This window comes from Carassius carassius, chromosome 35, assembly GCF_963082965.1.
Source record: "Carassius carassius chromosome 35, fCarCar2.1, whole genome shotgun sequence".
Taxonomy (NCBI): Eukaryota; Metazoa; Chordata; class Actinopteri; order Cypriniformes; family Cyprinidae; genus Carassius; species Carassius carassius.
This window is the reverse complement of record NC_081789.1, coordinates 7,541,104-7,566,770: the sequence shown is the minus strand read 5'-3', so window position 1 is coordinate 7,566,770 and position 25,667 is coordinate 7,541,104. Positions and strand designations below refer to the sequence as shown.

The 25,667-nt window shown below is 36.3% G+C and overlaps 1 protein-coding gene across 1 annotated transcript; it reads left to right on the top strand.

The window, feature by feature from the left end:
• The first annotated feature begins 806 nt into the window (after positions 1-806).
• On the top strand, positions 807-15,214 carry eef1e1 (eukaryotic translation elongation factor 1 epsilon 1). The gene is made up of 4 exons (XM_059524376.1): positions 807-950; positions 1,964-2,161; positions 11,765-11,860; positions 15,023-15,214. The coding sequence occupies exons 1-4, from the start codon at positions 867-869 to the stop codon at positions 15,164-15,166; spliced, it is 522 nt and encodes a 173-aa protein (XP_059380359.1). The 5' UTR covers positions 807-866; the 3' UTR covers positions 15,167-15,214.
• The last annotated feature ends 10,453 nt before the right edge of the window (positions 15,215-25,667 follow it).

The window sequence follows — 25,667 nt, the reverse complement described above, 5'->3', positions numbered from 1 at the left end:
AGATTTATTATAAAAAAATAAAAACTGATAATTTTTTTCCCAAAATGCAATAAACCCATTGAATCAATATAAATAACAGCCTCTGAACTTAGCTTGTTTCTTCCCCACCGCAGAAACCACCACAGGTTCATCAATGCCGGCAATCTGTTTTTATTTTTAATTTTTTTAGGGCTGCACAATAATTCGCATGCGACTGTGATGCACATCTAGTCTGTCAAGCCAGAACACCGGTTCTGTGATTAGTATTAACCTAAATCTCCATCACATGCTTTCAGTTGGAGCGGCATTTAATACACAGACCTGTAGATCACTGACAAGCAACGTGATTCATTTGCGATTATGAAAAGTGATATTGCTTAGCTTGTCAGCCACTATTACAATGCGTGGATTGGTGCGCTGTGATTGGTTGAGCGGATGTATGGCATTCCGCAGAGAAGGGAGACTGGCGTTTTTAACGGTTTGGAAAGATAGGGAGAAAACATGACAGAATAACACGGATATCGCATGTTGCGTAAAATTAAAAATGGACTTTCAATACAGATCAGATTAAATACTGATTTTGGCGGAAACTCAATAAAAATCTAATAAATAAATAAATAAATAAAAAAGGCTTTTATCGCATTTTGGAATCGAACTCTTCAAATATAATATTTTAATTAATTATATTTATTGAATTGGAAGTCGTATTGTGTCAAGTTTTTCCGCATGAAAACTTATAAAAAGAAAAATGTGCTAGAAAAAATAATAAAATCATATAAACAAGACATGTCTCTTCTGTCCATCATGACGTAAGCGAGGCGCGACTGGAGCATCTCCACCAATCAGCGAGCGCTTTATGTGTCCGCTTTGTTTCCGGTGTGATCAAGATGGCGTTAAGGGAGCTAAGCTCGTTGGAGAGATTTCTAGGATTAAAAAAGCCAAATAAATACAGCACGCAAGGAGGGAAAAAGGTGAATCAATCAATGAATGTCATATACGTGGAGTTACGAGGCTGTAATAAATTTTACAGATGCGTTTGTGTGTGGTGTGACCTATTAGAGATCGTATGAATCAATGACTGGTGTAAAATCAATGGGGATTTATTTCAGATTTGTATTAAGCAGGATTTTGACATGAGTGTTTCATAAGTTCATAAATTCTGATGATTTATTATTATTATTATTATTTATTTAAACAAGCGATCATGTGTTAGTTGTAGTCTTACTGTCAGATCTGTGTTAGTGTGAGCTGTGGCTGTGATCTGAAGCACCGAAAACAAGAAAGCACCATGTGGAAAAAATAAAAGAACAGTTTCATTTATAAGCTGTTTCAGATAACATGTAAGAGAGCATTCGGAACATAAAATATACTGGGTGATTTTTACAGATGCACATAAAAACACACACACATGGCCATTGTAGCAATTTAAAGTGTTAGTTCACCCAAAAATGAAAATTCTGTCATTAATAGCTGTCTGATACTCCATTGTCTAGTTATCTCAATTGTGTTCTGAAGATGAATGAATATATATATATATACGAAACGAAATCTCTGCAGCCGTGACACAAATAAAATGACATAAAATGTGTTATGTATAATATCCATGGTAATATCAATGTTAATATTAGTCTTAGGATTGAAAACTGAGTGTGATTGGTCATCACTGTACATCAATATGAAGTTAATGAAATTAATTTAGCAAATTCTGAAATGTTTAAGTGATAAATCTCTTCATCAACCTGAAAACCTGTACAAACTTTAGCCTAGTTCTTTAATATGAATTTGATGAAACACTTGCCAATTTCTTGACAGCTAAACCTACCACTTGCATTTTTTTTTTTATATATTTAAATCAGCTTTTTTTTTTCTCCGCACTTCCAGCATTGCTTTGACTTAACACAGACATTTAATGAATAGATCTACCCCTGCTGATTGCTTTCAGGTAGATTTTTAACCTTTATTTTTTTTTTTTGTCCATTTGTAGGTCCCTGTTCTCCAAAACAATAATGGGCCAGCATTGATTGGTCTAGTCACTATAGCGTCCCATCTGGTCCATGAGGCTGAGAGATCTGAGCTGTTAGGAGACAGCGCTGAACGGAGAGCTGTGGTCCAGCAATGGCTCGAACACCGAGTAACACGACTAGATAACTGTTCTAAAGAAGAAGTCAAAGTTATTTTGAAGGTAAGATGTGACAATGATTTGGGGTTAAAGAGTACACATTGTACTGCACTGTTTTATGTCCAACAATGCTTCAGACAACATTAAGATTAAATGTGAAATAACTGTGAGATATTCATATTAAAAGTCACCTTGACATTAAAATAGGCAATGATTATTTTTTATGGAATATTGCTGTATTTATTATTAATGATTTATCCATGCACATATTTTTTTAAACTTATTGTGCCCTTGTATTCTTTAATACAATCTCAACCTACTGTTTTGTTCAAGAAGCAAATGTTTATTTGACACAGAACTTTTTCACAAACATATCATGATTTACTAAAAACTTTTGTACAAAAATGTATTCTAAATGCACAAAAAATAAAATGTTTATTTATGCACACAATTGAATAGGATATTTTTTTTTTACCAGTAATAAAAATGCACATAAACTACAATGGAAACACTTTAATTGAATAAATTCCACCATGCACATTAAAAGTCATGTGATTTTGCACGATGTGACTGGATAACTTGACTAACCAGCAGGCTGATCTCATTGCACAGCATCTGAAGTGCTGTTTTGATATTTCTGAAATGCCTGAGCAATGTCTGTCAATAAATTATTTCTGTATATTTGTTTTACATGACTACTAGAGATGTCACAGTATGAACATTTATTTTCACAGTTTTATAGTGACCAAAATTATCATGGTTATCAGTATTATCACTGTATTTTTAAAATGTACTGAAAATGTTCAAAAGGTACTAACACACAAATCATTTCACCAAGTTTTATATTTAAAATCAATAAACGACAAATAAATGACTTTTTGTTTGCATAAAGACTAAAACAATACAATGACCAATGATGTCTTGATTTTACAGTTTATCTAATAAGATGTGCAAAATAAAACTTTCAAAAGGTTTCATAAAACGGTAAACATCACATTTCTGCTTTTAAATAAAGAAGGATTAGGTCAAAATGGTAATTGATTACTAAATGATTATATGTATTTTATCTGCTCCATAAATAATTCTAGATACCTTATCCAAATTGTTTATATGTGTAGAATCCACGTAAGCTAGTTTTTCATTAACCGGTCAAAATTTACAGCAGGGCATGCAGATCCGTTATGTGGGAAGACAAAAACTGTGCACAGGCTGTTTGTAAAAGGGGTCATATGATGTTGCTAAAAAGAACATTATTTTGTGTATTTGGTGTTATAAATGTGTTTATGCAGTTTAAGGTAAAAAAAAATATTTTTTTCCACATAATGTACATTATTGTTTCTCCTCTATGCCCCGCCTTTCTGAAACTTGTTGATTTTTACAAAGCTCATCGTTAAAAGTAAAAAGCGTGAAAAGCGAGGTGTGCTCTGATTGGCCAGCTATCCAGTGTGTTGTTATTGGCCGAATGCCTCAAGCTTGTGACAGAAATGTTACGCCCCTTGCCATACTGTGATGCGTATCCTGGTCAGAACACCGACGCGACAAGACAAAAACAATAAAACCCATTACAAAAGAACCATTTGTTGCATCCAGTGGGGACATAATTACAGATTATAATTACTTATACTGTCTTTTTACGCATAAACGTAAAACCATGTCTGCATTTGTGATTGGAGAAATGACAAACGACAAGCGCTACTCTAAACTGCTTAAAACTCACATTTGAATCATCAGTGGCAAATCCTTTACATATGTAAACCTACTTAGAGACTCTGAGTCACAACAGCCAGGATTGTAGTCTTCTCTCCAAGGATCAGGAAACAGTCTTCCATAAAATGTGCTGCACATACCTGAATATTTGGGCTGAACTCTTCTGAGACATCTTAACCACTGATTTCTAGTTGGGTCCTTTTTTGGAAGGCCAAACAAAGTAGCTTCGCTTTCACAAAGAAATAGCATATTCACAACATGGCCCTGGCAGCAACAGTGATAATCAAAGTTATGCCGAATTAGAATTAGCCGTTTTAGGGGGGCAGATTTGAGACTTTAGTCACAAGCGCTGCTTCCGAAATCTCATACTGAAAGGAATCAGCAGTGTTTTGATTTGAGGGCGCGGGCAATCGTAAAGAGAACGTCGTGGCGTGTGTCCATTGCAAGATAGAGCTGTTATACCACAACTAGGGCCCTATGATTTCCTCGATGCAGAAAACGCGGAGGGAATCGCGGAATCCAGTCATAAAAACAGAATTTACAGTTTAACGCGGAATGGCACGGAATTTGCCAAATTTTGAATGAATTAATCAAAAATAGGTCATTGCACTTACAACCCGAATTCCGGAAAAGTTGGGACGTTTTTTAAATTTTAATAAAATGAAAACTAAAAGACTTTCAAATCACATGAGCCAATATTTTATTCACAATAGAACATAGATAACATAGCAAATGTTTAAACTGAGAAAGTTTACAATTTTATGCACAAAATGAGCTCATTTCAATTTTGATTTCTGCTACAGGTCTCAAAATAGTTGGGACGGGGCATGTTTACCATGGTGTAGCATCTCCTTTTCTTTTCAAAACAGTTTGAAGACGTCTGGGCATTGAGGCTATGAGTTGCTGGAGTTTTGCTGTTGGAATTTGGTCCCATTCTTGCCTTATATAGATTTCCAGCTGCTGAAGAGTTCGTGGTCGTCTTTGACGTATTTTTCGTTTAATGATGCGCCAAATGTTCTCTATAGGTGAAAGATCTGGACTGCAGGCAGCCCAGGTTAGCACCCGGACTCTTCTACGACGAAGCCATGCTGTTGTTATAGCTGCAGTATGTGGTTTTGCATTGTCCTGCTGAAATAAACAAGGCCTTCCCTGAAATAGACGTTGTTTGGAGGGAAGCATATGTTGCTCTAAAACCTTTATATACCTTTCAGCATTCACAGAGCCTTCCAAAACATGCAAGCTGCCCATACCGTATGCACTTATGCACCCCCATACCATCAGAGATGCTGGCTTTTGAACTGAACGCTGATAACATGCTGGAAGGTCTCCCTCCTCTTTAGCCCGGAGGACACGGCGTCCGTGATTTCCAACAAGAATGTCAAATTTGGACTCGTCTGACCATCAAACACTATTCCACTTTGAAATAGTCCATTTTAAATGAGCCTTGGCCCACAGGACACGACGGCGCTTCTGGACCATGTTCACATATAGCTTCCTTTTTGCATGATAGAGCTTTAGTTGGCATCTGCTGATGGCACGGCGGATTGTGTTTACCGACAGTGGTTTCTGAAAGTATTCCTGGGCCCATTTAGTAATGTCATTGACACAATCATGCCGATGAGTGATGCAGTGTCGTCTGAGAGCCCGAAGACCACGGGCATCCAATAAAGGTCTCCGGCCTTGTCCCTTACGCACAGAAATTTCTCCAGTTTCTCTGAATCTTTTGATGATGTTATGCACTGTAGATGATGAGATTTGCAAAGCCTTTGCAATTTGACGTTGAGGAACATTGTTTTTAAAGTTTTCCACAATTTTTTTACGCAGTCTTTCACAGATTGGAGAGCCTCTGCCCATCTTTACTTCTGAGAGACTCTGCTTCTCTAAGACAAAGCTTTTATAGCTAATCATGTTACAGACCTGATATCAATTAACTTAATTAATCACTAGATGTTCTCCCAGCTGAATCTTTTCAAAACTGCTTGCTTTTTTAGCCATTTGTTGCCCCCGTGCCAACTTTTTTGAGACCTGTAGCAGGCATTAAATTTTAAATGAGCTAATTAAGTGGATAAAAGTGTAAAATTTCTCAGTTTAAACATTTGCAACGTTATCTATGTTCTATTGTGAATAAAATATTGGCTCATGTGATTTGAAATTCCTTTAGTTTTCATTTTATTAAAATTAAAAAAACGTCCCAACTTTTCTGGAATTCGGGTTGTACATCAAATCACGATATGGACTAATATCTGTAAATATTATGCCGGAACAGTCTATTTAAATATGAATCCTGCATGTTCTGCGTGTCTCTGTTAATGAATGGAGCAGAACGCATCTTCCTTTATTAACACACACTGAAGCGCGCGTGACGCTCGCGGTACTTTCAGCTCGGGGTGTAGGTGGATGCGATGGGTCAGGTATTGGTAAACATAATGATCGCTCACCGCTGTCAACCTTTTTTTGTATTTTTGTAACGTCAATTGCCTTTGAATCATGTCGTCATGTCACTCCGCAAGTAGTCCAATAATTTGTCATGATTGAAGTTCAAAGGCGCACCGTTCTGAATGCGCACACACCCAACCATCTACTCACGTGAACAGCTTCAGTTGACTGATGAAGACCGTGAACACGGGTGATTCATGTAAGCAAATGTAAGACCTTCATGTAAGACCTCATTTTTCAGGTCTAGTAAAATTTAACCAATCAATTGATCACTTTTGTCATGATTCCATAACATTAATGTTAAACGATTCTGGGCTAACTTAGCAAAGTAACGGCATGTTGGTTATTGCTTACTTTTAGCTAGAAAGTTTAGCAGCTTCTACAAGGCTCGAAATTGCCAACATTTTTGTCGCATATGCTCCTGAAATGTAATCTGTGCGACCTAAAAATATATTTGGGAGTAACGTTATATGCGCGGAGCTTATGAGCATATCTGTCCACTAATGACTCGTCCGATTTGCGAACTAATGACTCCTTTGAACCGATTCACTTTAATGAATGCTTAAATCTGATCTGGGTCGAGTTTCCCGATAACAATGTATCTTAGCTCTGAAGAGCGCTCTCAACGTGCAAGCCAGGTTATAAACGCTCGCCACAATTCCACGCGCTTTTCCCAAAAACTTTACTTGACATGAACGCGTTCTACGTGCTACTTAAGAGTCGCTGTCTATTCACGAAATTCGTGCTGAAATATAACCTATGGAATTGTATTCTGAACGTTCAACCTAATAATCATCTTCTGTGATCAACTTAGATGTGTATTTAAATTTTTCTTCCCTTTTTTAATTATTTAATGTATAAATTAATTTAAACAAAAAACAAGTACAATATTTTGTATTAATTTATTATTAATAATATTACTAATAATAATAAGCACTGTGTGCGTGTGGTGGGGGGGGGGGGGATGTAAGTGCACCGTATAGTTTCCTGCTTTTTTTCCTTTGTCGATCACACCTATGAGAAGAGCAAGAATATTACACATACCTGAAAAATAGACCAGACAAAAATGTAAAATCACCCATTTCAAAATTTAGCATATCACAGTAGTCAGTACACTAAGGAAAATAAAAAAGTTTTTAGCAAGGACTTAAAAATAGACAAGGAAGGGGCCAGTCTAATCTCTAAAGGCAGGGTATTCCAGAGTCGTGGCCCAACCACCGCTAATGCACGCTCCCCTCTACGCTTTAGCCTAACGCGAGGGACCACCAACAGGGCCTGGTCACAGGATCGTAGGCTTCTTGATGGAGTATAAGGATGAAGAAGTTTAGATAAATAGACAGGAGCTTTGTTATGAAGGGATTTATAAATGAAGAGGATAATTTTAAAGTCTATTCTCTGAGAAATTGGCAACCAGTGAAGGGATCTAAGAATTGGAGTGATGTGTTCATGTTTACGACAGTTTAAAAGAAGTCTGGCTGCAGCATTTTGGACAAGCTGAAGTCGTGCAATTTGAGATTTAGATATACCGCGATATAAATAATTGCAGTAATCTAGACGCGATGTAACAAATGCATGAACAGCCATGTCTAGAGTTTTTGGAGTGAGAAAGTTTTTAATTTTAGACAGTAAACGAAGCTTATAGAAACTGGATCCAATAACAGAAGAGATATGTCTATCAAATTTTAAGTGTTGGTCAATAATAATACCTAGGTTCTGCACCCGAGAGGATCTAAAAACGGACAAACTTTCTAGCTCAGGGCTTATACACTGAGAGTTCTCTAGGACGTGAACACATGAACAACATCTCCAGAACTGATCTGACAGTCACTTCATGAGCATTTGACTTGGAGTAAAATTAGCGTCACATCACATACACAGAACTGTAAAGGTACGTCAACCCGTCAAAATAAAAGTCCGGTTAAAGACTATTGTTCCGCGGAATGTACATAGCCTACCACTAAAAAAAGAAATCAAACATTATTATTTTTTTTTTAAGGTTTAATCACACAACATTTCTTCCATGTTTTATTTTTAATAGTAAATCCCCTTTGTTTACCAAAAAGTTAAGTTAATTTTCAATAATTAAAGATAAATTAAATTAATGTTTTATGTGTTTAATGTTTAATGTGCATCTCAGAAAATGCTCTATTTAAAACCCCAACTGAATGGCACTTAAATGCACTTAATTCATCTGTCAACTTTCTTGTCATTGTTCACAGTTCAAGTACAGACAGAGGAACAATGGGTAATAATTAAATGTTTATTTTTGATGTATGCATTGCATTCTATGCATTTAAAAAATAAAAATATTTTTTTTCTAAAAAAGGAAACTTAGTTGTCCATTTTAAGAGACCTGTGACGGTCACGGAGGGACCGCACGTTCAACATGGACGTTAATATGCACACATACGCACAAACACACACCGAGACTGTTTGGTGATACAAGAGTTTATTGTAATTATTGGTCAGAGAGTGAATAAAATACCTGCAACCCTCAGGCCACACTCTCCACTGCAGAAACAAACACAGACTACCTTCCATTACAAAGACATTCACATTTATACTGGTGGCCACATACATATGTGGAGGGACAAACTCACAGAAAACACTTTACACGTTCCCTTAAATATACAGAGTCTGAAAGAAACATATTGGCATGATGTTCTACTTCATAGATCTACTTTGATGTCATTAATTCGTTCACATTAAACAGGAAATAACAGCAACAACTCGGCCACGTTGCCCCTGACACACCCACGCTCAATTAATACATGGTAGATTCCCACCCTAAGCGGAACCAATAATTCCTGCCATTGTTTCTTACCAGGACTCTGAAAATCACGGGACAAACGCTACACGGGAAAAATACACATAGTTTACAGGTATTTCATTCACTCTCTGATCAATAATTACAATAAACTCTTGTATCACCAAACAGTCTCGGTGTGTGTTTGTGCGTATGTGTGCATATTAACGTCCATGTTGAACGTGCGGTCCCTCCGTCGACCGTCACAAGACCCAGGAGTCTTATTTTCTCTTGCATAATTAATATTGCACTTTAATTAAGCAAAAACACATTTTATCCGATTACTCGATCAATCGATGGAATTTTTGGTAGAATACTCGATTACTGAAATATTCAATAGCTACAGCCCTAATTAAGAACACTACTTTATAAGGTATTACATGGAGCAAAGATGAAAGCAAAATGGCATTGAGTCTTTTCTGAAGACAGTCAGAACTTTAATTTAATTTAAAAATTGGATTTAATAATAATTAAAACATGAAACGGTAATACAAACCATTTAAACTTCAGTAGATCGTCTTGACCACTGTCTGACTGCACTCAGTAAGGCAGGATCACAACATTTAAAGCAGGAGAGTCCTGCAGCTGACAGGAATCAACACCAGAGTAATGACGAGAGTCATCAACGACCACAATAGATCTCATCCTGGAAGAATGTAACAGATGAATCACCTGTAAGAGAGAGCTTTGTTTCAGAGTAAAACTTTAAGGTGTGTGAAATTATAGTCTTCTATATTAGGCGATTCGTTATTTCAGCAAAGACAAAAAAAATCTTCAAAAATATTTTATTTTAGGATATAAATCTGGAGTCCCATTAACATTAATGACATTTTTTGTGCACCTTAGATACTGTAGTTCACAAAAATGTAAATTGTAAATATGAATTGAGTGGTTGAACACATGTCTTCTATAGAGACACGATCGATTTAAATGATGAACAGATTTCAACTGTACTTGCTTTTCATAAAAAAAAAAAAAGCTGCCCAGCCACTCTTCCTTGAACAAAGCAAGAGTGAATTTCATGTAAAACTTTCTAAAGCCTAAATACTGTAGCAGGGGTGGTGTGTATGTGTGTGTGTCTGTACAGGTCTCAGGGGACAGGAGCATCTTCAGCACTTGTGCACAATACAGCACATTGTCTTGAGGGCTAATGGAGGCAGTGAACAGTGTTCAGATGAAACACACTTTACACACACTCAGACAAGCACACACACTTGTACTATGCCTGCACTCCATCAATCAGATAACCAATAATACTACAACATATTACAATTCATTTGGTCACACTTTATTTTAAGGTCCATTTTAAGTAGTACTGCAGCAATATGAATAAGCAACTAATTGGTCCCTGAAATAGTGTTACTATTAATTTAACAGTCACTGATGTATTCGAATACCTCCAAGCTTTAGGTCCTTCATTCTCAAGAGGCCTTTAACAATACAGATAGTTTGAGCTGTAAAAGCAGATGAATTAAGGTGATCAAAAAAGCAACAAGCAGTGATTTTACCACAGAAAGTGGGTGTTCTTAAGCACAATGTAAAATGGACCTTATTGCACTAGGCCTTATTGTTTTTATCAAATGGTGGCAACAGCAATGGAAAAAAAATACACCTATATTTAATATATGCACTAGCGTTCAAAGGTTTGAGTCTGTAAAATCTGTTTTAAAGAAATTATTACTTTTATCCCACAGGGATTGATTAAATTGATGGATAAAATATTAAATTTATCAAAAGTGATCATAAAGACATGTATAATTACAAAAGACTTTTATTTCACACTAATAAAATAATTGTGATTTCGGTGATTTCGGAAGGATCATGTGATTAAGTGATTTCGGAAGGATCATGTGACACACTGAATCTAGGAGTAATGGCTGCTGAAAATTCAGCTTGGCCATTACAGAAATAAATTACATCTTAAAATATAATAAGATTGAAAAAAAAAAATTGTAATAATATTTCACAATGTTGATGTTTTTACTGTATGTCTGATCAAATAATAAAATAAAATCAAATATTCAAATATGCTTGATTAGCATAAGAGACTTTTTTAAAACATGAATGGCTTTGGAATGCCATTTATTATGTGTCATAAGAACAATTAGACATTAATAATAATAAGACTGATGTAAGTTTCAAAAACGAAAGGGCAACATCTCAGGTTCTCGGGTTAATTTCACATAAGACGTAAATGGAAGAATAACTTGCAGTACATGGAGACCAAGACTGACTTACTTTATCATGGGTTACTTTGTGTGTTTTTTGCATATGGTAAGCAAAGCAAACAAAGAATCCATATAGCAGTGAAAGAAACACTTGCATGTGGTTTAAATATTCAATTAACAAACATCATACTGATGCAAAGGAGCTAGTGGTGATTATATTGTCAGTTGGTGAAAAGTGTAGTATGTGCTTATTCTATTCTCAGTCTGGAGCCCTGTTATACTGCCAGTAGCTGTGATCTCTTAAACAGCAGTAAATGGAACAAAAGTGTTCTAACAGTAAACTATTCGTGAAACAATTTCATTGTTGGTGTACCATATAATGTGCTTTGTTTAAAGCAGGCTTTGAATCTGTTCATGTTCAATGCATCTGAAGATTTATTTCTTTTATTCTTAAGAATGGCTTTTTAGACGTCCCATTAACCCTCCAAAATTCCCATTGTTGGCAGCACAGCAGACCCAGAGTGACGTCCTTTTATACTTCCCTTGCAGGATCTTAACCAGTACCTTGAGGACAAAGTTTACCTGGCTGGGAACGTCTTCACCCTGGCAGACATCCTCATGTATTACGGCATTCACCACATTGTTGTAAGTCCCTCAGCGGTGAACTTCAATTCGTTTGAGAGAAGTGATGCAGGGCGCCCAATTAAAGCAGTAAGATGCTTAAAGCACAGGAGAAACCTGACACGGCAGAAAAGATGAGACATGTAGTGATGTCATTTCCCAGGACAGCAGCCAAGGAAGTTTAAGGAGCCTGAAGGAGCCCATTGAGAAAGGAAGAAAGGGATTAAATGAGAATTAGAGAGAAAGAGAATAGAAGATCAAATCTCTCCATTTCAGTGTTTCTAATTCACTGACTAAATGACTGACAGACAGTTGTCATTACCCAGAAGGCATTAGTGTGTCACTCAGTTTAAATCTCCTGAAGATAAGGTCAGTTAGACATACAGTTTCTAAAAAAAATTAAATATTCACCCGCTGGTAATATGTATATATATATATATATATATATATATATATATATATATATATATATATATATATGGTCCCACTTTATATTAAGTTGCCTTAACTACTATGTACTTACATCAAAAAATAAATACAATGTACTTATTGTGTTCATATTGTATTGCAACTTTTTTTGTTTTGCTGCTATGGAGGTGGGAAACAGGTAAGGTTAGGGACAGATATGGTGGTATGGGTAAGTTTAAGGGTGTGTTAAGGTCTAAGGGATGGGTCAACGTGTAATTATACATGTAATTACAGAAATTAATTACAGTTGTAATTATGTGCAGATATTTTTCAGATATAAGTACAATGTAAAAACATGTATGTGCACAATAAGTGCATTTTACCAAATTAATAATTAAAATTTAACTACATAGTAGTTAAGGCCACTTAATATAAAGTGGGTCCTTCTTTATTTTCATGATTATGAAAATTGTAGATTCACACTGAAGGCATCAAAACTATGAATTAACACATGTGGAATTATATATGGAATTATATACATAACAAAAAAGTGTGAAACAACTGAAAATATATGTCATATTCTAGGTTCTTCAAAGTAGCCACCTTTTGCTTTGATTACTGCTTTGCACACTCTTGGCATTCTCTTGATGAGCTTCAAGAGGTAGTCACCTGAAATGGTCTTCCAACAGTCTTGAAGGAGTTCCCAGAGAGATGCTTAGCACTTGTTGGCCCTTTTGCCTTCTGTCTGCGGTCCAGCTCACCCCTAAACCATCTCAATTGGGTTCAGGTCCGGTGACTGTGGAGGCCAGGTCATCTGGCGCAGCACCCCATCGCTCTCCTTCTTGGTCAAATAGCCCTTGATGCCTTCAGTGTGACTCTACAATTTTCATAGTCATGAAAATAAAGAAAACTCTTTGAATGAGAAGGTGTGTCCAAACTTTTGGTCTGTACTGTATATATGTGTGTGTGTGTGTGTGTGTGTGTGTGTGTGTGTGTGTGTGTGTGTGTCCTTTTTTGCTGTATGTTGCACAGTGTTTGGCTTTTGACAAACATGGTGTTTTGTCTGATGGACAGAAAGTGCTACTTCCGCAACTGTTTATCCAAGTTGTAGAGCCAGTTGCATCACTGTGACAAATAAAAGTTTCCTAGAGTCTTTTTTTCCTTTGTCACCCTATAATGGAACAAGCTGAGCAAATCAAATTTTACCTTTATTCTGCATTCACATGAAAACTGATGGTCCATTCATGAGTTCATTCTTGCTAGTTTTTTGGGGAAATCTCATTAAAGCCAAACGGTATAGGAGATATTTAGTCAATATCCAACAGTTTTTAAATTAGAGCCATATAAATGTACTGCTGGCTGAAGATTTCTAAATTTCATTCAAATAAATACTTTTTTTTTTGCTTTGTTCAATAATGCAATAAGCATAAAATGGTCATGTATGCAAATATTCATGACTAACTTATCAATGTAACTTGCAGACTAGGAAACTGGTATTTATGATAATTACAATAGCATGTGAAGGCAGCATTAGATCACACCCCCGGAGGTGCTGCTGTTGCACAAAATAGTGAGATATAAAACTGACATAAACTGAAGTGTAAATATAGAATAAAAGTATTTTTTAACAGTATATAACAGCATTCATAGAAATGCAACATTCTTTGTTTCCCCATCCTTTTCTCTTTTCTCAAGAATAGGGTGTACCCAATAACACCATCTATTTATTTTCCTTTTTTCATTTAATAAAAACTCAACTTCTGCTTTTGGTAAAGAAATCCATTTTCTTTGTACACTTTCAGAATCAAATCACAGAGGGTGCTTCTGTACTGTAGTGAGGGGTGATCTAGACTTAAAGGGTTAGTTCACCCAAAAAAGAAAATTTTCCTGGCAATTCTAAGCTCTGTCATTTCAGTGGACGGGTGTTTCTGTTCAACACTCTAAAACATGTTAAATAAAGTGTGCGCATCCATAATAAAACGTACCTCACATGGCTCCAGGAGGTGAATAAAGACCTCCTGTAGGGAATCCAAGCTAGAAAAATATCCATATTTCAAATGTAATAAACCCTTTTCTATGACTTCCGCCATCTGCCATATGCGGAATCAGTATGTAGGATGTTGTGTTGCATGATTAGTGACGAATGCGGAGAGAGATCAAAACGCAGGTCATGAATTAGGAGTTGAATTAGAAAAATGACAGACTGGTTTTCCTTTGCTAAAGTAAGGAAACTTTGCTTCTGTAAACAAACTTGTGTGACTAGCGTATCTCATAGTCTCGCGCATGCAGTGCATACGTCCTACGTCATCTGCCGGAACAGCTTCTGCGCACACCAGTCAGCAGAAGTGAGAGAAAAGTGTTTATTATGTTTTAAATAAGTATATTTTTCTTACAAAAACGCATGTAATCTCTACAGGAGGCCTTTATTCATGCCCCGGAGCAGTGTAAGGGACGTTTTATTATGGATGTGCACTATATTTAACGTAATTTGGACTTTTAAAGAGAAACACCCACCCACTGCAATAATAACGCTTGGAATATCCAAGACAATTTATATATATATATATATATATATATATATATATATATATATATATATTGTAATAGGTCAATATTATCTTAATTTAGATAAATGCTGTAAAAATGCATTTATTGATTAATAAAGCCTAAGAAGGCAAATACTTCTTGTAGATATTATATTGGATGCCTCTAGTGTTATATACATTTCATTATCCCTTTAATGTTCACATTGTCATGTTTGTCCTCACTTTTTCTAAGGTGGAATTGGCTGTACAGGAGAAAGAGCGATATCTGAATATCACCAGGTGGTTTGATCATATCCAGCACTATCCAGGCGTACGACACCATTTACCTCCTGTGGTGGTTTTGAGGAACAGAGTTTACCCAAGTGGTCACCACTGAAAGCCTTGATAACTAGTTGTGATTGTCAAATAATCCTGAACTAATGATCACAATATGCAATGTTTTACACCACAACCCTAATGTTAACCCAAACAGTCAGAAGACGAAATATATATATATATTTTTTTTTTTTTTGTGTGAGCAAGTTCATGTCCATTAGCTGTGTTCTTTTTGTGTGTTAGGAATGAGTGTAGTTTGTGAAAGGTTTATTCAAATAATGTGGATTAGAGGACCTCAGAATCAACAATGAGAATAGTGGCTGCAGTTGAATAAAACTTTTGCAAATGGAAAAGCAGTTAATTTAAATAATAACCTTAATACAAAACAAGTAAATCTATTAATATCTCTTTCTTATAAGGTAGTCATTATTTAAGATAACATGGATATCCCTCATTTCAAGCCACACATATCTTTTCTCATTTGGCATTTTCGTTTGCCTCTTTCTCCTAGTCTTGGCGCTGGTGTGAGCAGTACTCTGAGGTTTGACAGGATGTCATGTTCTTCCTCTGGGGCAGTGGGCAAACTACCAGCTATAGCTGCACAGACAGCACTGGTGTGTTCTGATTTTCATGTACTTTTCAATCCATCAGTGTGTAATTTTCCCCAAAATCCCCTTATTTGATAGCTTAGATTTTTTTAGACAGTTAAAGTATTCAATCGCTTAATCCACTTCTGTTATATAAATCACTGGCTGCGTCAAAGGTTTTCAATCATTATTTCAATCATATTGTTGAATCAGGCATTGTTGAAGATCCGTTCTTGTGTTTTCTTGGCACAAAATTTAAAGCATTTTTTTTTTATAAATGGTTCAAGACAAAAAAAAAAAAACAGCTTTTCCAGTTCCAAGAGACTTGTTCCTGAGAACATGGCAGCTTTATTAATCATAAAAGGTTGACTTAAAACATCTTTCAAGAAACCAAATGCTTCATGCAGCATACAACATGTGGCCAATCTGGTTTGGAGCTGCTCTGTCCATAGCCTTTATGGTGGAAAATCCTCTTCTTATGAAAGGGAGATGTGTTTTTGCACGTTTACTTATCTGCTGTGCATATGCTGACAAAAAGATCTCTGTTCTTTTTATTATACTTCCTTTCCTGTAAGCCTTCTTTATGAAATGTCTGCTGTTCTTAAGCTCAAGTTTGTGTTCTTTAATGTCAACAGAATGTTGTCCTGTGCCAATAAATGAAAAAGGGAAAACAGAACTATCAGTGTACTTTTTTATGAGTCCTCTTTCTGGATATATGACACAACCCATTTTTTTTGCAGAATTCGAAAAATTTTCATCTGACATTCAGTGTGTTCATAGAGGAACCACAGCGGAACAAAGCAACGTGTGTTTGTGGGATAGCAAACTGAAGAAGCGACAGAAATCTTGCAGTCATCAGAACAGGCCTTGTGACCAGATAATGGAGATATCCACAGTGGAGTCTCTGTCGGCCTGTTTATTTCTGTCTCTAGATTTAATTGGGCGGTTAATCTAAAAGAGGATTCCCTCATCAAAATGAAATGTATTGCCTTGCAAAAGATGACCAAACCACATGTAGCAGATGTTCCTAAATGGAGGTCTTTAAGGAGATTATAACTAAAGTTTTCCACATTTTTTAAACATCAGTTCAGGTGTCATGGGGTCACTATTGCTTTAGCTTGAAGTTAAGGAAAATTAAAGATGTCACAAAATAAGTCACAAAAGATCCACAGCAGGAGGTAAAGGACACTCCAATTATTTTGGGCCTTTGCCATCTATGCAGAGTTAGAGGAGATTCACTCTTCATGGGTGGACTTCTTTTATTTCAATCGCGATGTTGCTCATTCATTGAATTCTGCCAAATAATTTGCTTTGCAGTTCTAAAGAAGTCAAAGTTCGAGAGGTTTGGGGCACTGGATCTCACATGGCAGCATGCCACAAGGTCAGCAAACCACCTATTGCTTTCCCAAAAGGCTGCAGGGACTTTAAGAAGAGCAAGAAGTAGCAACCTTAAGTCATCTAGGATATGCACTCTGACACAATTATGCCTTTCTTTTGATGCAGCAGGATCTTGGTGAAAAAACTTTAAGGCTGACAACTGTGCAGCACTTCTGGAAAGTTAAGTGCTCCAAAGGAAGAACATGAATTCCTGGTTCCACTAGAATGGAACAGACTTGCATCATCGACACAGCTACAGACTACAATGGATAGATGTATACACATTGACTTTGCCAGGCTGCGCTCGCATTTTGTTTCATCATGTCCCCTGAAGTGCCTTAAGTTTTCACCAACTGTTCATTATGTCTCGTTAACAAGATAAAGAGCTGCATGCCAAGCTAGATGTGAAGCTGGGAAAACAGAAGACCCTGATTGATTCAATGAAACTATCAGCGCTGCATGGGGCGCATTAGCGCAGGGTAAGTGGTTGTGACAGCTCCCGTGTTATCTGCACCCAACATGAAGTGACAGTTCTACCATGCGCCCATAAAGCAGGCATCTGATTGTCTACTGCAATTACATGACTGAAGCAAAACAGGAAGAGGAAAAAAGTTATGCAGTGGTAACGGATCCACATGCAATTAAAAGCTTTACTTTAGAATGGCGAGAAGCAAATTTAGGTGGAAATGCTCCACTTGAGGCAGTGTAATTGTCAAAAACATTTGTGAGTCTGCGAATTAATATGTCTTCAAGGCAAAAGTGTTTTACAGATGCAGCTACGCATATTATCATGGAATGAGGTATTCTGAGCTAAACACTAACATCAAAGGCCTGTCACTCTTACTTAGTGATTGAAATATGCAATGGTTTAGAAAAGAGAGTCAAGCATTGCCTTTGTATCACCCTCTTACTTGTGTATAACATTGGTCTTGCAATAAGATGGTAGGATCGCAGGTGTGGGTCTGTGCACAGAGTCTTCGAGATGCCCCTTGCTCACTTCATCAATCACAGAGACTGTCTGATTTTAAAGGTGCTAAAGTACATGTGTGTGACCCCAGGCACCGTGATGGCACCTTAACATTGACACGGATGACAGAATTTTCCAGAAATAGACTCTCTGCTGCACGGAACCTTGTCCCAGCTGCACAAAACGCACTCCTGAGAGGGATATGTGGGCCTTGTGCACCATGTGTGCGTTGAGACTTTCATTTAAGGGGTTATGGATTTGGCTTGAGGGTAACAGAGGTTTAGGAAGTTTGGGGGGAGTTAAAGACATGAAAATGTCCTCCTGGATCTCAAGAGATTATTGGCCAAGCATAGAAGGTGCATAGGCATGTAACTGTTCTTTAGTAAGGGAGTCCCTTACAACTATGTAGTAACATGTTCTGTGAGATCTGGTACTTACACTGAGGAGCGACTACCATGCTAAATTTGGGATCTGTCTTTTTATGCCCTTCTAACGCCTCTAAAGCCATGGTCACACTAGACTTTGAGCATGCAAAATTAGTTTGAACGGTGCTCCGAAAAGGGAGGGGAGCAGGATATGACCTCACACACCAAGGTTTTCACAGTACACACAACTCGTCATAATTCTATTCTATTTAAGTGATTACAATCAGTCACAAGTATAGTTAATCAAGTATGCACACATATAAATCTCATGCAATAAAAACATCACATAAAATTTTTATATTATTTTTGTAATCTTTTAAGGTTTAGTTGTATAAAACAGGATGCCACAACAATGCTAAAATTAGAGATCCCTCTAAGTTTAGAGGTCACTTTGTGATGTTTTGATCATCTATTGGTGTCACGCATTCACGTCATGTAAATTTGCAGGTCAGAGTTCACCAAGCTTGAACTTTGCTTTGCAGCGAAATGTGAAAATATCTTTGCATGGGTTTGCGTCTCCGGTCTGATGCATTCGCATGTGTATGAATAGAAGTAAATGGAACGAAAAGTCTAGTGTGACCACGGCTTAAGTCACTAAGTTCCTCATCTAGTATACTGTAGCATACTCTAATTATGTTTATTTGTTGTTTGTTGCTGGTCCTGTGTAGTTTAGTGATGGCCCAGGTAGTACATGAACAAATTTGAAGGTAAGAATGACAAATTGTGCCATAAATATGTTTTATATAAACATGGTTATTGTCATTTTAACTAGGCCCAAAGATTTTCTGTGCAGTTTAGGAACAACACCACATACCGGTAAAAAAAAAAAAAAAAATAAAAAAACCTTAATTGCTGTGTGGATTACAATGATCCCCATCTTTACATGGTCTGCTTTTGTGCATCAAATCTGCTTATAACATTTGAATTTACATTTGTACTTATACAATTTTTGGGGTTACACGTGGTGTTTCCTTGCTTTGGCCCCATAATATGGAAGCAGGCACGTGCGGGGGTGGGTTGGTTTTTTGGGTGGTTCTTGAGCACCTGCCCCTTTTCCCCTTGATACCCAAAGTGCCGTTTTGTCAACACTTTAAAAAAAAATTTTTTTTATTAAACACCCTTTTGTGAAGGCCTGTCCAATAGAACTATTAGTAAAATTAACTAATTATAATTTAGCTGTATATAGAATGATCCACACTTGACAGTCTCATCCGGGATGATCCCTCGCTTAAGTAATTTAGCACACTACACGTCTGCGTGGACTTCTCAGTGGAGCGGTGTGCTTGAATACTTATATTATTGTAGAATTGTATAAACTTGTTAAATAATCTAAACCAACAACATGTATGTTAGTCCCTATTCCATCTAAGCTTCTAAAAGAGGTGCTTCCAGAAGTCATAGATCTTCTTCTGACTATTATTAATTCCTCATTGTCATTAGGTTATGTACCAAACACCTTCAAACTGGCTGTTATTAAGCCTCTCATCAAAAAACCACAACTTGCCCACAACATTCTTTTGCACAGACTTCAACACTTTGTTGGCATTAATGGAAGTGCATTAGCATGGTTTAAATCATACTTACATGACCGTCATCAATTCGTAGTAGTGAATGAAGAAGTATCATATCGATCACAAGTGCAGTATGGAGTACCTCAAGGCTCAGTACTAGGGCCATTACTCTTCACACTTTACATGTTATCCTTGGGAGATATCATCAGGAAACACGGTGTTAACTTTCACTGTTATGCTGATGCTTTATATTTCTTCTCGGCCCGGCGAAACATACCAATTTGAAAAACGAACCGAATGCATAATCGATATAAAAACCTGGATGACGAGAAATTTCTTACTGCTAAATTCAGAAAAAGCAGGTTTGTTAATAATAGGACCTAAAAACTCTGCATGTAATAATCTAGAACGCTGTCTAAAACTTGATGGCTGCTCTGCCAATTCTTCGTCATCTGTTAAGGAACCTAGGTGTGCTATTTGATAGCAATCTTTCCGTAGAAAGCCACATTTCTAGCATTTGTAAAACTAAATTTTTCCAACTCAAAAATGTATCTGTAAGAATGTAAATGTAAGAAAAGGCAGATCCTTTTCTTATTTGGTACCTAAACTCTAGAATAACCTACCTAACATTGTTCGGGAGGCAGACACACTCTTGCAGTTTAAATCTAGATTAAAGACCCATCTCTTTAACCTGGCTTACACATAACACACTAATATGCTTCTAATATCCAAATCCGTTAAAGGATTTTTAGGCTGCATTAATTAGGTTAACCGGAACCGGAAACACTTCCCATAACACCCGATGTACTGGCTACATCATTAGAAGAATGGCATCTACACTAATATTAGTCTGTTTCTCTCTTATTCTGAGGTCACCGTAGCCACCAGATCCAGTCTGTATCCAGATCAGAGGGTCACTGCAGCCACCCGGATCCAGTACGTATCCAGACCAGATGGTGGATCAGCACCTAGAAAGGACCTCTACATCCCCGAGATTTCTCCATTCTGTCACCGATGGAGTTTTTGTTCCTTGCCGCTGTCGCCTCTGGCTTGCTTAGTTGGGGTCACTTCATCTACAGCGATATCACTGACTTGATTGCAAATGATTGCAAAGACACTATTTAAAGTGGACTGAGATGATAACATCACTGAATTCAATGATGAACTGCCTTAAACTGCCATTTTGCATTATTGACACACTGTTTTCCTAATAAATGTTGTTCAGTTGCTTTGACGCAATCCTTTTGTTTAAAGCGCTATATAAATAAAGGTGACTTGACTTGACTTATTAAATTATTATTATACAAGTTATTGTGTTATTATTATACACATGAATAGAGCATGTACATCTGTTGTTTACATTGCTTTGTGTAGCCTGTGGAAGTATTGTTACCGGCAGCAAGGGGCTGAAACAAGTTTTTTTTTTTTTTTTTTTTTTTTTTTCTAATGACAATTTTATGATTGGTTTAAAAAGGCTACTATGAACACCTTTTCCCATTTTTATCACAAAGTAAGGCAGGAGATATATTTTATAGTTTCTATACTATAAATGATATGTCAGTCAGTACTGCATTCATATAGCTAAGGCTATTTATTTATTACCTGGAGATAACTTGGAAAAAACACAGTAAAAACGTTTCTGCTTTTTATTCAGCTCAGCTAAAGGCAAAAGCCAGATGCTTTTGTCCTTATTATGGATTTACTGCAAGTCATAAATTATTACTTCTGTTAAGACTGTCTTGGACTTTAATTAATAATAATTCAGTCTCTGAATCCAGAGTAATTAAGAGGTGCAAAGAAAATAAATTAATCTTAAAATGGTCTTTTCTGTTCGTTTTCTTTTCGTGTTCCAGGTGCCCCTTTTATACTTTGAGCACCTGCCCCTCCAAAGGTCTCTACACGGCCCTGACACGGGGGAACGAGTAACAGCGATGATGTTGAAATAAACGTAAACACAATCATTTTTTCTGCATATTTATACTGGTCCTGATAATCATAACTTCTACCGCTAGCACCATTTCTGCACATCAGTTTTTGTTAAATTAATGACTTACTACTGGTTGTTTTGATCTTCATCAACAGCCGCTTGCGCCAACTGCTGGTGAGTGACTGACAGCAGCTGGAGATCATGCATCAATGCTCAACGGCTATTCCTACAGCTCCTTGATCTGCAATTGTAAATTTTCTGTCGAATTTCAATCACTGAATTTGTGGAAACTAATTTGTTAAGTGAAATAAAATGGATCGAATTTTTTTTACAATTTTTTTTGACAGATTGAATATTTCGTAAGTGAATTCTGGAAGGTGAATATGAATAATTGAATTTGTAATTAAGTTAGTGCAGTTCAACATATTTTTTTTTTTTTTTTGTTTCAAAGACGTGTCATTGACAGAATGTTTCCTCTATCATAGGAGGGTGTAGGAGGAAAGTTGTAAAATGTAAAACACTGATTAGGAGGGGCCTGAATTTTCCCTTGAGCAGGATAGGAGTCTGCTTGTCAAAATCTTTATCGCAACCATTATGTGTTTTTCCCTCCTTTTTTTTTTCATATTCATCATCATTTCCTATCAAAATACTTGCAACGGATGCAAAAATGCTGCAAATCAAGTCAAATTTTATTTTTTATTTATGAATTTATTTATTGTGACGGACTAAAGTTTTGGAGGCAGCTTGTAATTGTCATTGACAACGCAAGGCCGTATTTATTTTTTAATGTGCAAAAATTCACTCAGTGTGCAAAAAGCTTTACTCTTTTCTTTTGCTTCTAGCTTTGCTTTGGTCCTTTTACACAAATCCTTGCATGTAACCAATGAAAGAAAACCAAAACAAAAAAAACCAACAACAAGATTAAAATGAGAGAACGAATTCAAAAAGTGGCCACTAATCGTAATTAGTGGCCATGATATCCATTTTATCTTTTGCATGTTTTGTGCAGGCCTCTGTTTAGGAATCATCTGGGTGTGAAAGATATGACCACAGGTTGATCTAATACATTTTAATGTATGTGGTTTGCACAAGTGGCAACTTGTTGCCCCCATTTGCATAATTTCTACTGTTCCAACTGAACAAATCAAATCAAAGAGTATGACCTGATATCAGGGCTCAATTTACAGTCCATAAAAATAATTAATAATAATAACAATAATACAGTTGAAATTGCACCGCTTCTCTGTTATCTTCACAAACAAGAGGGTATCTTATCTCATCTATACACCACCTCCTCTGGTTGCCCCATTGCCCCACAGGTCTTGCCAGGGAACTTTATTAAGACCTCCTGTGTTAATGTCTTCTGATAGGATGTCTCGAGGGGGCTGTGAGAAGTGATACTAAAAGTAATTCCATCTGAAATGGCACGACAAAGAGAATACTTTTATGAGCTCCAAAGGCATAAGGCTGATAGACTGGAGTCCAGCCTGCAGTTGTTTATCCGGGTTCATGTGTCAGGGGCAGTGCTGTGCCCTCGACTACCCTCCTAATGGCCACTGGTCAGATAACACTCAAATAACATCTCATATCATATCTTCTGTTCAAATCTGCATATTTGTCACACCGGTTGTGACTTTTTAATTTGTGCTTCATTATAATGCAGGTTTTAATTCATCCTGACTAATTTATTTAAACCTGGAGTGAAATTAAGAGTTTTTCCTCAAAGCCACGATTTACTTTTTCTCATCATATTTCTGTAATGAACACAGAAATGCAGAAATCATCTAGATTTAACAAAACAAATAAACATGAGTTGAAATTATTAAAAATGATGAAACCTAACCATTTTATAAAAAAAATACATATAAATCACATATCTTTTCTGTCTGTTATAAAGTAAAATATTGATTTTACCACTTAATATAATTATTATAACTTCAGAGCATACATAATAAAGCTACATGTATTTCACTTACCAAAATATTTTCAATAATCTGGCTAATTATATCTATTTTGTATATCAAGAAATAAAAAAGGAATTAAACTCTATATTAGTAGCAGATATGGTGGCTAATTGTTGATATTTGAGCATGTTTATTTTAAACATTCTTTTAATTTCAGTGTGATTGTGTTTATATCTTTTACTGGCTTCATTAATCTCTAGATATCAGTATTGGCCATTAGTATGAAGAACACAAATCGTTGCTGATACTTCTGATCAGTAATAAAGAGTCATACAGAATGCGCTGCCCAGAACATCTTCCCATCTCTGTGTAAGATGTTTCCTGTATTCAGTGGGGATACAGTGGCCAGAGCAGCGGCTGGCAGTCAGACGGCCCGTCTCTAATGGATTAACCTTGACAGGACATGCTTATGAACCAGAAATGTACCTTTTAGTCCTGCATGACTGTGTCCCTGCAGCACGGCCTTCACTGCTCACTGGCTGCGTGTTTGTCTGCAGGCATGAGGCTGTGGCTCTTAGCGCTCTCTCAACAAACACCGGCCAAATACAAGCTTTGACCAATCAAACCCCTACCCTGTGGTATTCAATAACAAGACTACCTGAAAGACCAGACGGACCAGACATTAACAAAAAACATTTGGGGCAGTGTTTTTTTTTTTTTTAAGTCTCATTCTGCAAGTATACTGTATACTTACTACATTTATTACAATAATTGGCTAATTAGTATGTTCTAACCCTTAAGCCAACCCTAAACTTAATCCATGTAGTTACTTTTTCAGGACTTTCTAGACTAAGTGCACATATTGTAAAATAAAGTGCATCGGGAGTTCTTAAATTTAATAGAGATTTGGAAGTTGGCTTTATGACTTAGCAGTGCAACTCTCTGTAGCCACATGGTTTTCTGCTACAAACTACCATGACAGGGAGCTCCACTGTGGTTCAAGTGTGACTCATGCTTGCCATGTCTACAGGACACACATGCATATTTGTGCATTTCGTCATGATGGAATTTAACAAGAATATATTATTGCTTAGGGGTTGCGTCAGAAAACTTCCATGAAATGCATTTAATATATATATTTTTTTTTCATTGCTTAAGGAGAATAGCTTTGCAATAAACTCAAAACACCCTATATTACAGTAACGTGTTCTGCACAGGCAAACACACTTGTTTCTGAAAATGTATACATTTATTTATATAACAATACAGGCCTCCCTATTTAGCCTTTTCCGATTTCTTCCTTCCCCCTTTCCCCATCACATATCAACTCAGAGATGTGTTGATTTTCAAAATAAAATATATATTTGTAGCACATTATATATTATACACAGGTGAAAATAGTATCTGCAATTATTTGCACTAAATGGCATCTATTTACACTTAGTGTAAATGGAACTTACTGCAAATAGCTTTTGTCAAAAAGTACATTTGACAAATTAGTACCAGTCTTGTTACTTAAATCTAAATGCAGCTGAAGGTTTTACTCAAAACTTATTTCTGAGACTTTTATTTTTTTTCTTGTGTTTTGGTGATTTTTTTATATATGTATTAAACCAATAACCACCCTAAAAAAAAAAAACTTTTAAAAAATGTAAGGTAAGCGGATGCAATCAATTTATTTTAGCCTCATTTAAATAAACAAATTTAGCTGACTAACTTTCAGCAAAATGTGTTTATTTAAATGTAGCTAAAATTAATTGCAACCACTTACCTTAAAAATATTGAGTAAATTCAATTAATCTTTTTTATTTTTTGTTTCTCAACCAAATTTCACAATCTTTGTCTTAATTTTTAACAATAGATC

Excerpts from the sequence above, each read along its gene's own strand:
- eef1e1 (XM_059524376.1), top strand. The coding sequence starts at position 867 with ATGGCGTTAAGGGAGCTAAGCTCGTTGGAGAGATTTCTAGGATTAAAA. Across the intron at positions 951-1,963 it reads GCACGCAAGGAGGGAAAAAG|GTCCCTGTTCTCCAAAACAA; the intron begins GTGAATCAATCA and ends GTCCATTTGTAG. Across the intron at positions 2,162-11,764 it reads AAGTCAAAGTTATTTTGAAG|GATCTTAACCAGTACCTTGA; the intron begins GTAAGATGTGAC and ends CTTCCCTTGCAG.